Below are 15,578 nucleotides of genomic sequence, written 5' to 3'. Positions count from 1 at the left end.
GCTTTCCTGATGTTCAGCACTCACAGAACTTGACATGAGCTGTCAAGTGGTAACAGCACTATTGAACCAGGCCAAAATTGAACCAGCTCTCTTAGAGTGGAAAGGTTCTGCAGCCTATCGCCAATATTTTGAGGCAGCCAGTCTCCACCAAATCAAAGATTTTCCTAATGTTCTCATATGATTGTCTTCAGTAGTAAAAAGGAAAAATCAGTTAATGTATCACTGAATGACTGAGCAGTATCAGATACATACCTTTATGGAAAGCAAGAAGTGGTGAACTGTTATATGCAGTACATACAGTGAAAACTACAAAAAACTAATGCAGTGCAGAATTAAGCAGGCATCTCTGCTTTAGCTTGGGTTTGAAGTATGTTACTAGGTGTAACCCTAATATGAGAAAAGATGCTCCTGGTCTAAAGACTCACCTTACCTAAAAATTTCTCTTCAAGTTAGACAGAAGCACAGCACGACATAAAGTCATGTCTAAATGAATTTAGTATTTATTTGTAACTTTTAAATTGGTACTATTTACAATAAGTCTTGGAGTACAGATCACATTCAGTAATTAAGCTCTGGCAGTACTGAAGTTAGATTACTAACATGTTTGCAAATTACATTTTTAAGTCATAAAAAAGGAAAGAAAAATGACTGTAAAATAAATGTTTATCTTCAGTTACAAGTATCACAGGACAAGTTTGCAGAGTGCTGTAAAATCCAGTCAAGGAATGCTCCCCGGAAAGCATTCTGCTATGTGTGCCTGGAGTGGTGAGATGAAGAATGTTTCAGAAACACAAGCAATGGAATTCCATGTTAAGAATGGAAAGTTTAGCAGTTCAGTTATTCACAATAACCTTTCTTACACAAGCCCAATGCTAATTAATGGTCCCATTCTTCTTCTCTTTCATTGACACCCTCTTCCTCCTCTGGGAATGCTGAGTCATTCTGACTTTTCAGATGTTTAACCCCTGCAAATATAAAGATTGTATTTAAAGACACATTTATTCAAATCAGACTGGCTATTTAAATCAAAAATCCCACAAAACAATGGAAAGGTTTTTTAAGTGACCTCATTGGTGCTGTCTTTCATAACCTTTCAATTCATACAAGCATTACATATTACACCTTTTGTGATAGAACCGTATTTCCTTCCATTCCAGGATTCCCAACAGCACTCCTGGATTGGACTAGCAATATCACACTCACTCAAGTTAAGCACCTGAAAAGCTAAAATAATGGCAGATGGCTGTGGGTTCTTGGCCATCGGAATTTAGAACATCTGTCTAATTGCGAGCTCTGAAACGCATCTCTTGGAGAAGAGACACAGTGCAGACACAGAGCCCAAATCCTTGTACTCTTGGTCTCAGGCCCCTCTCCTAAATGAATTCACCTTTTGTGTAAATTAATTAGAAGATTGTACAGGTTACTCATCCCTTGCAACATCCACCAAACTAGAACGTAACTACTCTGGGAACTGCATCTTGCCACTGCTACAAATGTGTCACTTCCAGGCAAGTCAACAGGAGTTTTGCAATGGACTTTTGCACGCTATGGTCCTAGTGACGTGCTTTATCATTAGTCATATATGAATACAACCCAAAGCATGCTTTGGGAAACAAAAACTGGATAAATCACATTCCGATTGATTTCATGTCTTCTAATAGCACCTTTCACCTGAAACGTTCACAGAGCCCTTCCTAGCCTATCAGCAAAGCACACTTTGTCCACTGTTAAAATACCATGGGGGTGAATACAAAGGCAAATGTGAAGTGGACAGCATTCCGCTCAGCCACAAAACAATGAGACGATGGTTCACCCTGGGAAATTTGGTAGGCCCACAAATACCCCTCCAAAAATGTAAACATAGCAGTCCCTGGCTCTTCCTTGTATCTAGCCTCTGTGCTAGAAAGGTTTGACACTGGCAGTTCTGGGATCAATGAATTAAAGCACAATTCTAAAGGTGAGTAGTGCACCCAATGTGCTGTTATTCCTTCTGTTTCCCCGACTGCTGGTTACTATATTATGTTGTTATCGCTAGTTTTGCACGACCCAGCATCTGGCAAGCACCAGTAGCTGCCTGAGAGGGAATTTACTAAGTAAGCATCCCATCAAACATCCAGGCCAATCTTCACATACAACCTAATCACCTCACTTGCAAATTAATGTCTGCTCCACTGACCGCTTAAGAAAAATTTTGTAAACAGCAGGGCAGCTGCTACAGCTAGTCAGAGGTTTCTCAAACAGCACAGGATTGGCCAAACAGACGGTACTGTAGGAGCAAAGATGGGTGACATCATGTGGGGAATGAGGCACCTGACATGCCTCATGGAGAATAGATTGAGTGGACTTGCAGATTTGAGACCACAGGGAGTAAGAACATTGGAGTTTATTGTGTCTCTATAGCAGGTAGGACCCAGGCAAGAAGAGTCAATAACCCTCATAGTGCTGTGATTTAGTTTTGAGACTAGCTTGAAAACCCAGCCGTCCCATTATTTTAGTCAAAGGGGGAAAATGTGACCTCAAATTTCATGCCGATTATTCATCTCTGAAATTACTCCTGGTCCAAAACAAACATAAAAGGCCTCTATGACCAGGTCTCAGCACCACCTCCACAGCCCACAATGTGTAGTCACTATATTGCTGGGACTGTATTTAGTTTCTGACTTAGTCTAACTCACTTGCCATGCAGACATGTAACCAATAATCAAAACTGACATGACCGGCAGTGATACAAAGAATAAAATGTTTGCTTAAACAAAATTTTCTTCAGCAGTTGTTCCAAGAGCACAAATGTGTTTTTCCGTACTAGTCATGCATACTTTCATTTGCCACCTCAGCATCCCAAAATAACCGTGTCTGATTTGTAGACAGCCCATTGTTATAAGCCTTAGACCTTGTCTACGCTGGCAGCAGCATGTAGGAGATGTGTAGCTACACACTGGACTGCGTAGCTTCAGGCAGCAGTGAAAGGAGCTGATAGGGGTGAGGCAGCAAGGTGTTACACTGCTAAAAATAGCACTGCAGATGTGGGAGGCACTGCTTGGGCATGTAGGGTATATACCCTAAGGTTCTTGTGTGTCTGTACACTACTTGGCTGAGCAATGCCTCGGGCTATGCTGCTATTTATACCCATGCAGGGTCTGTACTCCACACATCATCGTAAGTATAGACATAGCCTTAGAGGCCAAGATTTTCTGAAGTGCCCTCTGAAGAACTCACAAGATTTTCCTCAATTTTTTGGCACCCAAGCTTGAGACACCTAAAAGGGGACACTTTTCAGAAAGTGTTGAGGACCTGCCCTCTGAAAATCAATGGCTCAAGCTGGACACCCAAAAATGGAAGTGTCCCCCTCCCACAAAAAACAAAACAAAACAAAAAGCCCCCAAATGCCTAGTCACTTCTGAAAGTCTTGGCTATTGTCATATAAAACTTGGTGGAACATAATGAACTCTATCAAAGGGATGTATTAAGCCTATAATAGGCTCAGATCAGTATTTGTGTCACAATGGAAAAGCTTCATAATGAGACCCTTTGACAATATGAGGCACAGAAAGGCGAGCTCTAGTGCTTTACCCTTAATCTGTCACTGCTTCTATTCCAAGATGGGATTTGATTTCCCTTTTATAGCATGTGGCAATCCAGAGTGTGCCCTGTCACACATGCCAGAGATACCAAAGTGAAAGAGAGCAGCTCACAGAAGCCTAGTAGTATTGTCAGTGCCATAGAGCTGGTTGGAAAGTTTCTGATGGAACGTTTTTTCCAATGGAAAATTCTGATTTATCAAAAGCAAAATGTTTTGCAGAAATGTGTCAATTTCAATGAAAATTTTGTTTCAAAGGAAAACTTTTTTTTTTAAAAGTGTTTTGATAAGGTCAGAATGGAACATTTAGATTTTCTTTTTCAAAATGACTTTTCATTTCAATCTTATTTTATATTACATACTAGAATATATATATATATATATATATTTAAAAAAAATCAAAATCAGAATGAAATGGTTCACTATTATCAAAACAAAATGTTGAAATTGACCCCAAATTATTTTTTCCCCAGAATTTCATTTGGCAGGAAACTTAATTTTTTACATTTGTTCAGTTTCATAACAGAAAAAAATGTGACATTGTGGTATTCCCTGAGAAATTAAAAATCCAGTTTCTGCCCAGCTCTATCCATCAACAATGGCAGACAATGTCATGGTAATTCTCTTAGCATGTGGTACTATATGAAACCAACCAGTTCTAGTCTATTACTACACTAGAGTGGTTGTTTTTCTGAAGCGTAAGGGTTAAATTGTATGGGTTGCATGAAGAGCAGGCAATTACAGTCAATGGCACTTATTCAGTTTCAATAACCTAATGTGTTCTATGAGAAACACAGTTAAGGTAATTTGCCACCTTAAAAAACATGGGGACAGATACTTGTCACACTTACATTTACAGAAATCTGGAGTAACTTTATTAATTTCAGTGGACTATACAGGGCATACCTGAGATCAGAATCTAGCCCATGGTTCTGAACCTGATAATCATGTGCACTCAATCCTGTATAGGTAAATATTCAGATTTCACAGGCAACCTTAAGTCTGGCATTTCCTAATTTTTTTAGTGATTGACTTTTTAATGTAATTTTTGAGGGTAATTTCCTATGGTTTTTTTAAAACGCCAGAAAAAAATAAATATAACGTGGTATCAAATTGACCACCTACGTTCATCAGCAGGGTTGGAACCATTAGATCTACCATACCGACCTCTGTCACTTGAGCTCAAATAGTTACTGATAGCAATAGTAGGTTCTTATCCTCTATGCGGACCAGCACTAGAGGTAGATGGGACACATCATTTGGCAGTGAGTGTCACAGATATTTGCTGACAACTGAGGAAGGGTGAGACTCAGAAGTCTTGAGTTCAGTTGCAGGCTGTGGCATAGAGTGTTCTCCAATGTCCTCTGCCTGTTCCTTCCAAGTTTGATCCCTTCTGCTTCATCCACTCCAACCTGTCCCTGTCCTGCCTCTTCCCCACCCCTGACTCCTAGCCCCAGTCCCATTCTCCTTATCTAACCAGGCCCAATCTCCACTCTTTAGGCTTCTCATCCCAGTCTCCTTGCACAGCCAGGCCTAAGTTTCCTCCTCCAAGCTCCCCATCTGAGTTCCACTCTCTCCCCAGTCCCAGTCTCCATGCCCGGGCAGTTCCAGTCTCCCCCTAGCACCCAGTCCCCTGTCCAACCAGGCCCGGTCTCCCTTCCTGGTTCCTACTTCTCCCCACCAACTCCCCATCACAGTTTCTCTCTCGCCCCACACCAGTCCCAGTCTCACCAGACCCTCCTCTTGTAATACATAGGAACTGTGAGGAGATAGTGCATGCTCAGTGGAATCTTTGAAGACATTAATTACTAAACTGTAAAATGTCTCTACTGAGCATGTGCAAAAAGATTTTTCAAAGAGGTTATAAATTGGCCAAGTGTGGGCTTAATTTCACAGGAAAAGCAAAAGGCATATCCCTGACACAAAGGCCATCCCCTTGCCAAATTTCAAGTCCCTGCTCTAACACATGGATTCAAACAGACTCCTAAAGAGAAGAATTTTCTAGCCTTGCAAAACAATGTATTTCCTCCCAGCATCGTTCTGAGAAACAACTAAACCTTTTTAGTTGAAATTGTTCCAAAATGATCAGCGTGAGGCAGACACTCTACATGAAAAAAAAAATTATCCCTAAAAGTTAAAATTTGGCAAAGTTGTAAACAACTTAAAACAGGGTCTTGTAAGGGGTGTCAGGAAACCTTAATAGGCAGTGCTGTCAGCCCTGTCTCTAATATTGTCAATCAGTGCTCCATACTGTGTTGTCATCTCCTGTTACTGTCAAGAATTACAGCACCCAAATCACTGGCAAACAGTTATTCAGATTTAAATCAAGCAGGCAAATTATGGGCCTCTTCACTGGCTTAGCAGCATCACAGCACTTCTAAAAGTGCCCAAAATTAATCCAGCTCCTTCAACGCAGTTCTGCTTTATCTAGTATGTTTTAAACCACTTGCATCAGACTGCATAACTGTGAGAAGTGAAAAAAAAAAAAAACCCAACATTTTGGGTGCCCACATACAACAGGGACAAGTGCTTTAGGTAATGGCTTTAAAGAAGAGAAATACTTGTGTTCTAATTCCCCAGAAATGTAGGTTTATGAGCATTCAACTCAAAACAATGTGATGGCTCTGCAAATTCATCTCTTGTTGTTTCTCACTGGAGAAGCTATATATGCACATTTGCTGTACCTGTTTAATGAACACGAAATAAAAAGATCAATCAGAAATGGCTAGGAGCCAGAATATTTCATATTGAAGAGTTGGGTTTTTTTAGGAGATGAAACAAGAGCTACGGCTAAAGAGGAGGACACAGGACATAAGACCAGTATGATGTAGTTCCATGGAATGACATTTTGGTAAGAGTGAAGTTTATTTTTTAGGGTGCAATTCCAAAGTGGGAGTTACGCTATTGAGTGAGCATTGCACACTGAACTTTTTGTTTCTCATGTAAACCTGTGTTTTTCGTAAGGAAACAATCAGTGTTAAGTACTGATCTCCCCAACCTACAGCCCACCATCACCTTTGTCACAAGCCTCATCATATTACACAGTAAGCTCCAAACTATTGCACTGCAGTTTTCCAAAATGAAGGCAAGCCCATATGATCAGTGGTATTACGGAACGTGTCACCTAGCTACGAAGTAAAACAACCTAGAGTGTAACGATGTGCAGATGGCGAAACACCTGATAACATCTAACCATGTTTAATAAACAGCTGCTTCCCCCTCCCATGCCCCAAGTTATACTCTATGCACTGGGTGTCAGATTTTCTTGCTGCAACACAGAAACCACCAGTGTCCAGCAGCTAACTGGCCCACTGCTTACTCACAACAATTCTAACACTGGGCAGTCCATAAGCAGGCAAAAGTCCTACTGACATTGTCAGCATTAACTTACATAAGCGAGCCAGATATTGTTGGGAAAAGTTTGGGATTGTTGCACCCCCATAAATGTTTACAAATGTTTAAAGAAATAAATTCACTTAACTGGGACTTTTTGCTTTCATGTTGTTGTGTATTCTCAGAGGTGAAAGCTTTTGTTGTTGTTGTTCAGCCTTGATGGAAGTTACATGACTTCTTTACTGTCTTAGGATGCTTCTAAAGCACCACATGGTGGAGCCGCTTAATCCACCAGGACAAAATTCTAGCTTTTTCACCTAATCTGCAATGAACATCCGTGACTGCAAAAATGCAGGAAGTCACAAAGCTGTGCCTACGCTAGACCTCTAAGATCTCCCAACATTCCCCATAGTGGCAGCAATGGTACAAAATGTTATGACAAGGCCAAAGAGATACTACGACAGACAGACAGACTTTAAAGCCTCTCCAAATTCACTTTCTAGGGCTTTTTAGATTATGTGGTTTGAACTAGCTGACTCAGCAGTAAGCCAGCGATAAGCAGATAATAAAATAATATCCTACATTGCTAGAGATAATGCACTTTAAGTTTTCTGAACTAGTTGGGCCAATCTCTGAGTTGTGCCCATATCTGTACCCAATACCCTTTTATTTAGAAGTATCTAAATTGTTTACTAAACAATCATCTATTCCGTGATACTAAGATAAAAGTTTTGTAACCTTGGTCACCATCACAGTCTTCACAACTGATTCCATAGCCGTGTTAATTAAGTAGAAAACAAAACTGGAAAGACAAAACTAAACTCTTCTTTCCTCTCTCATTCTGATCCTAATGCATGTTACATTAGCAATGTATGCCATACCCAGTGCCCTTTTTTAATAGTAAGAAAGAGGTACAAGAGCAGCTGCTGTTCAGGGTTTATCTATATCCATCAATACAAGAGTTTACCAAGGTCAAACCACAAATATAGACTCTAAAATATCACTCAGAAAAAAACAATACAATATTAATGTAATGGGCAAAATTCTAGGCAGCAGATGTTGCTCTGTACATGTGAGAGAGCTAAGATCAACATATACAGTTATAGATTTCATAATAATAATTGTAACGCGATATGTCTGAGTGCTGATCCATAAATGAGTCTCCCTTGCCCCCAAATATCTGTTTTTTCAGACTGCAAATAATCTTGTGAGTTCATCTTTACACTCATGCTCTCGATTAGTTCTGCTTATATTCTGCCCTAAGGTTATTTTGCTTTCACAATATGCTCTGCCCTGAGCCACTTCTCAGTTTGCTTCACCCCTCTCACTCTTTGCTCTGTTGACACTCTGCCCTGAGGTTGCTTACTCAGAGGATGTTCTGTTCTGCTTCTACTCTGGATGCCCTAAGGTCACTCTGTTCACACTCTTCTTGCTCCATTACATTTGCTCTGTTCATTTGCTACTCCGCAGTCCCTGTGCTCAGGTTTTAAATTCTACTCTGAAACCACACTTCTTGTAGGTGGTTTTGCTCTTCTACCATCAGTTCTACGGCACTATTTCTCAGTTCCACTCGTCATTCTGATTTCCCTTGCCCCTTATTTCTCTCCTGCTTCCCCAACCCAACAATCAGTTGGTGTCTTTAGGCGGTTGTGCTTTAAAATTACTTTGCTCAAACTCATTCTCTAGCCCACGCTAAAAGAAAGACTGCATAAGCACTGCTTTTTATTTTACCTGGAGCCTTCCCTTTTTCTTGTCTTGCTTTCTTAACCCCATCAGGCCAAGAAGTGTTAATCAAAGGCTCAGATTTCAACTGCAGATAATTTAATCCAATTAATGCTGATGAAAAAAGCCTGAATGCCAAACCATTTGCAGCAAGCGTGCACTAATACACTTTGAACTGGTAATGCATTTTAGATGAAATCACTGCCTCAAAGCATATTTGTGGATTCCTGATAATTTATGAGTGCAAATGAAGCAACTTTATGACATTTCCATGGTCACATCATAAAATCTGTGGTGGTTAATCAACAGCTTGACTTTTGCTTTTATCCACCTGATCAAAACACCAGTTTAGAAGGTTAATCGGTAGCACAAGATGTGAAATTACCAAATGTTACTGTAATTACATCTGTTCTAAAAATTGGAGATAAGATCTGGGACTGATTTAATAATGTGAGCCTGAATTAACATTGTGTACCCTGCCTCCTCCCCAGTCCCCACCCACAAAGCCCAGACATGTTTGGATTACGCTGTGGCACATTAGACATATAATGGCTATTTGCAAAACTCAGATTTAGATCTGAATTCGTGTTTTGAATGCCCTAGTGTATAGAGAGGGTGTTTGGATATGAAGTTTTGGGTTTGGGCCCATCTCTACGAGAAACACGCAGGCCAAGATTTTCAGAAACAACTACTGATTTGAATCCCCAACATGAGACATTTTGAAGTGGCCAAATTTTCAGAGGGCGGATGCTCAGTCCTTTGAAAAATCAGGTTTCTTTAAATTGTCTCTAGTTGGACATTCAAAAATGGAGGCACCCCCAAAATCACTTTTGAATATGTTAGTTCATTTATTTTTGACAAAAACAATGGTTATTTGAGGCAAATGGAGCACACATGACACAACTCATTGATGCCTTTGAAGGATGTGGAATTCATCTTCTTATTTTACTTTGCTTAAAAAAATGGCCCCATATCTCCACCACAGTGTACAGCTGAGGTTTGCTCTGACCCCTAAAATCAAATAACTTACACTTAAGGCAGGCACTTCTGTACAGCAGAGTGAACAATACAGGAAGAAAACTGAGGCACACACAGGTTAACTGACTTGGTCCAATGTCAAATAGGGCTAAGTGGAGCCTTTAAACTCAGCTCTGAGCATGAGGTGGTGTGTAGCTGGCCACGTCAAGGGGAACACTGAAAGAGAGTCACAACTCCTTCTTTGCTTCCCCTCTTGAAAGTAACTCTTCCCCACGTGGAAACAATGTACTGCTTCCAACGAGGCTACCCCCTCTGGCGTGCCCTGCCACTTTTCTCCCCAACCTTCTGTGCCCGGAGTTGCAATCCAAGACAGTTCTGCATGGACGCCCAAAGGCTGTTGGAATTACATCCCTTTATTCCACTACATGATTGCACAGGACGCAACTGATGCCAGTAGTACAATGGGATTTCTAGTGTTCCAACAGGAATTAGGATTTCTAGTATCTGAATAGAAGACGCTTCTGTTTTATGGAAAATAATTTAGAGACAGAAAAACAAGTGTTCTAGAAATATCATCTTAATCTTTTTGATTTTTTATGTTTTAATACATCTTCAGAGGGCTAGTTACCAATATGTTCAAAGAATATACACACACACCCCCAATCAAGTCCCTTATTAGTAATAAACTCAGTTTTATACATCATTATATTGGCTAAAGCATGCTCATTCACATGGTGCCACTTCGTGTCTCAGAAGTGGAGGTTTTGTGTGTGTGAGTGTGTGTTTGTGTGCATGTGTTTTTTAAACACAGTTTATAAAAGAAAATTAAAATGGGTACCACATGGCCAAGGAATGAGTCTTGGGATCACAGTGGACACCAAGTGCCTCATAGTGGTGATGTACTTGGTCTCTGGGTTCATTCCACCCCTCTGAATACCAGTCTAGAGAAAGAATGGGCCAGGTCCTCCGCTGTCATAAATTGGCATCACTCTACTGACTTCAGTGAAACTATGCCAATTTACACCAGGTAAGGATCTGGCCCCTCATACCTTGCCAAAGATTTGTATCCCAGACTCCTACCCCCAAGTACCACGCAGTATCCATGAACAGGAGAACACAAATGGTTTACACTGGGAAAGGAGGGGCGGGGCGGGCGGGAGCATTGCAACACCCGAATGCCAACGTGGCACATCCCTCATTCCTCTCAGAAAGGCCCAGCAACAAAAACTCACACAAAAGCCCCATTACATTCTTAGTCTTCATTTCGTAGTGCCTATTCCAACTCCCATAAAAGTCAAAAGAAAGGCTCATCAATGTCAATGAGAAATTGGATAAGGCTTTCGCTATCTAAAAGTCTATTGTGCATCTTGAAGCGCCCTACCTGGAACAAATGGTGCTTGGTGCTGAAATGGTGTATCTTTCCGCCTTGGTTTCATAAGCTGATCATCTGCCTCAGTTACTCTCTGCTGCTGTATGGTGCCTGAGGAGTGGTGATTACCATTACATTTAATAGAATCTGCCTGTTCACTGCCTGCAGATGTAACAGATTTAAAAACATAGTAATAAAAACAAAAACCTACGCACTCCTGTTATGAAAGAAATTGCTTTTTGCTCTGTTATGTGTATATACACAATAAAAGTGACAAACCTTCAGGACTTGACAAAATGTCTCAACCTAAGTTTTCCAAAATGGCTAATTTTTGCTGCCCTCCCTGAGTCCCCTTTTAGGCCTGATTTTCAGAGGGTCAGTGTGCTGCACTTTCTGAAAATTAGGCCCCTTTGTGGTGTTTGAGGTAGAGCACTGAGAAATGGACGGTCACAAAAGCACACGTGCCTTTGGAAAATGTTGACATCTCTATACAAAGATCTGTTCTGAACCCTTAATGCACAACCTGCATGGATATTTTAAACAAAATTATATTAGAAAATGAAAAATATCAGAAATAGTTGGGTTTTATTAAAGGCTGTGAAAGTTGACTTAGGGCTTGATCTGCTAAGAGCTCCACATACCCACAATGCCCTTCTACTTTAATGAGTGAACTGTACTGGGAGTTCTTGTAGGATCAGACCATTAGTTCCCTTATTTGTATTTTTTAAACTGTTTTCTAATCACGAGATGACACTTGAAGCAGCATGTGAGGCTGTTTACATGCACTGATAGAGCTCAGCTTTTAGACCCAAGCATATACACCTCTACCCCAATATAATGCGACCCGATATAACACGAATTCTGATATAACGCGGTAAAACAGTGCTCCGGGGGGGGGGGGGGGGGGGCTGCGCACTCCGGCGGAGCAAAGCAAGTTTGATATAACGCAGTTTCACCTATAACGCGGTAAGATGTTTTGGCCACCGAGGACAGCGTTATATCGAGGTAGAGGTGTATTAACCCAGCAGCAAACTCAATCTCTTAGGCCTCTGTCTTGCCGGGGTCAGATGAGGGGGAACAATGCTGAGGGCTGCTATACATGGTGTTTTGAAAGCTGCGATCCAGTAAGTTGGGAGGAGCGGGTGCTGCAGTGTGGTGGGGGCCTGCAGGAACTGTACCCTGCATAGGGCAGGAGACACGGAGCCTCTCACTAGGAGAGCTATTGCTTTCTTACGATCATCAAGTGCATTTCTGGGCTATGGTCAGGACCAAGCCCCTCACAGCTGCCCTTGTTTTCAGTTTCTACTAAGTGCACCTCTTAGGCACACATGAATGAGCCATTACTCCAGATTGGCAGGAGGAGTGACTGAAACGTCTAAAAAATGGTGGCTAAGCATAGCAGTGCTGTCACTGGACTGTGCTCAAGCATCTCTGTCCTGGCTACACCTTCTTAGGTACAGAGGTTAGTCACGTTGCTCAGCCCGCTGCACATTTCTGTACACCAGGCCCAATCGTGCCAGGTGTAAAACACCTTCCTCTGTTGTTGACTTCAGTGAAAGTTGATGGCACTCAGCATTTTACGGGATCAGGCCCACTATATACAAGCCTCCTTTCACAGGTGCAAAGCATGCGACAAGCACGCTCCCTCTCCACATCTTTCCTCAGCTCAGCAGCCTGTAGGCTCCAGCTCTTGCTGCTTAACTATCGTCCATTCGCCCTGCTCCAGTAAGAATTCAGGAAGAGATAATGTGTGGATTACTGCCTTCAGCTACCTGGTGGTTCAGTTCATTTCCACTACTCCTCTAAAGGTCAGCAAGCATATAGGGGCAGATGCTCAGCTGGTGTATATTGGCATAACTCCATTGAACTCAGCTTCAGTGAAATCAATAGACCTATGACAGTGACACCAGCCAAGATGGTGTCCCATAAAGTCAATGCTACTGGCCAAACAGTTGGCACTGTTTATTTTAATTTTTCAGAGAGCGGAAGCATTTTCAGCATGATATACATCATTGAATTATTTTTTAAACAAAGATTCAAATGTTCTGTACATAAATGTAAAATATACGTGATGTGCAAAAAAGTCCCAATTTCACATTCCAATAAAATCCCTATAACACATTGGAAATCATTTTAATTCCACATACATAAAATTCATAATAGTTCCATATACTTGTCTACTCTTCCAAATATTTTACATACATACATACACTGTAGGCTATATTACACTGTATATGTTGGCCAGGTTCAATATAATGTAGATGCCAAATATGCATTATTGTACTTAATTTTTTTCATATGACAAAGATTTAAGAAGCACAACTCTCATCTCATTATGGTTCATGGAAAATGTTTAGTTAATTTCCCACACACCACAGTGGAAAAATATACCCTAAGCCCTTTAACCTTATTAATCAAAACTCCTCTGACTAAACAGTTTAAGTTTTATCCTAGCTATATTAAGTCCTTAAATAGTTTAAGATGTACTGAAGAAAGAGACCCAGGCAGTTGTAAAACAGTAAATCAGGCAGCAAGAAGGGAAGTGATAGAGTTTCCCAAGTGCCTATTTTGGGCTTTCTTCTTTTCCCTTTGCATAAGTGACTTGCAATCTGTATCAAGGGATTGTTCTGCAAGGTTTATTCATTTTCACTTAATCGCCTTGTTCAGGCAAACTGCCACTGCAGTCAGAGCTCAGTTGAGGGTAGCATAGTCAATGGGAGATTGACTCAGTGCTGAGTGCCAGGTTATAACTGTGCAGGTGTGAAGGGAGGACGCTAAAGGAACTTCCCCTTGTGCCCTCCCTTCCTCCTCTGAGTACAAGGATGGCTTGAGTCTAGTGCCACTGCCAGCATCTGATGCCTCACAGGTGGTGTGCTTATGCCCCTACTCACTTTCTGTGCCAGGCAGAGTTGGCCCCATTCTGGGGAAGCACACATGGGCCCTTCTTCAAGGCAGGCACAGCAGATGTGCTCCGCAGATGCTCCTGAAGGCAGTGTAGCTGTCTAAAGCACAATGCTTCCAGAAGCTCTCCTAGAGGCAGGGCAATATCACATCATCTCCTACTCTGTGCTCTATGGTGGTATCACAATTGAACCCTAAATAAGATATGTCCCTCCTGCTAGCTTTGGCCCGCTGAGTCAATGGGAGTTTTGCCTGAGAAAGGACAAAGTACTGTAATAATCAAGAACTTCAGGTTTTGGCCAATGATGCAGACCGTAGTCATGCCACCCTTACTCGAGTGAGTCAATGGGCTGCATGAACACAACCAGGGTTGTTACACTGTTTAAAATACAGGGCTTGAGCCAGCTCCTATTGAGGTCAATGGGAGTTTTGTCATTTTCTTCACTGGAAAGAGGATGAAGTCTATACAGTACTTGATTTTAATTTTCAGTTACAATTAGAAATCGATTTCAAACAGTTTCAGTTTACTTACAATAAATCTGTGTAAAATATCAAAGACAATGCTAACAATGCATCGGGCCCCAAAATTAGAGTTAAAAGGCACAACTGTGTGGTTCATTGACATACAAACAGGGCCGCCGAGAGCAGGTTCGGGCCCAGGTGAAAATTTTTTTTCGGGCCCCCCAGCAAGGGCGGACCGGCTAAACAGGGCCGATGACAGGGGGAAGGGGAAGCCGGACCCCGGGCTCCCTTCCGGACCCCGGTAAGGCGACGAGAGGGGTGGAGGAAGTGGGGCCCTGGGCCCCCTTCCGGACTGCTGGGCCCCGGTAATTTGTACTGGCTTCCCCCCACACCCTCGTCGGCCCTGCATACAAAACCTGCATTATGGTCATTCTGATTTAAAGTAATTAAGGAAATGCAAACTTAAGGCTCATTCCTTAACAGGTGTTGGTGTGCCTACAGATTACAGCACGTGCTATGGATTCCATGGCATTATCACCAACAAGAGTTTACAACAGTGGATAAGGAAAGAGTGCCAGCTTTAAGCATGTTAATGTTTTAGTGCATTGTAACTCAGTGACAAAAAAATTTAGGGTTAGTATAATATGGGGTGGTTGTTCCCTGTCTATCCACAGGTGCATGGGGAAGAAATGAAGTCATGCAACCAAAAGAAATTATTCAGTAACACAATCTAAGCTTTCTATATTGTCCACCACTGTGTTATATACAGTGACGATAAACAAATAAAATAAACTACTGGCAAACATGACAGTTTTATGTGGGTCACAGCTGGAGTAGCATCTCTAGAATATCATCACCATACTCAGCAGTGCACCATAACCCCATAAACTATCACAAATGGTCATTCAGCAATCATGCAACAGGAATGAACTCATTTGCTAAATGCCTGTTAAGTGTCACCAAACTGCCCACTTAGCTCCTGTTAAGTCTTAAATTACAAAAATCTGGGCTTAATCCTCCCCTCACTAAAATCAATATGCCCCTCGTCATTGCTGCCACAACCAGCAATATAAGTGGCCAATACATGCACATTACACGTGTTTGGCTGTTTTCCATTTTATTCTCTCAAGTTGCACTTTCTATTCCTTTTCCTCTCCCTGCATTTAAATGTTTCTTTAAGCAGCATTAGCATGATATGATTAGCACAAAGCAGCAGCCTCAACACAAAAATGCTGT

At 41.5% G+C, this 15,578-nt stretch overlaps 1 protein-coding gene across 1 annotated transcript in view; it reads right to left on the bottom strand.

Annotated features, from left to right (window-relative positions):
* Positions 1-487: 487 nt before the first annotated feature.
* The window catches only part of PPP1R1C (protein phosphatase 1 regulatory inhibitor subunit 1C), an 84,603-nt gene continuing 69,512 nt past the window's right edge, over positions 488-15,578 (bottom strand). Inside the window, exon 5 of the mRNA XM_034786035.1 lies at positions 488-965. Coding sequence (XP_034641926.1) covers positions 877-965 — 89 coding nt within the window. The 3' untranslated portion in view covers positions 488-876. The remainder of the gene's footprint in view (positions 966-15,578) is intronic.

The sequence above is a fragment of the Trachemys scripta genome, chromosome 11, assembly GCF_013100865.1.
Source record: "Trachemys scripta elegans isolate TJP31775 chromosome 11, CAS_Tse_1.0, whole genome shotgun sequence".
NCBI lineage: Eukaryota > Metazoa > Chordata > Testudines > Emydidae > Trachemys > Trachemys scripta.
The sequence above is the reverse complement of the archived record's forward strand: the minus strand, read 5'-3'. Positions and strand labels throughout refer to the sequence as shown.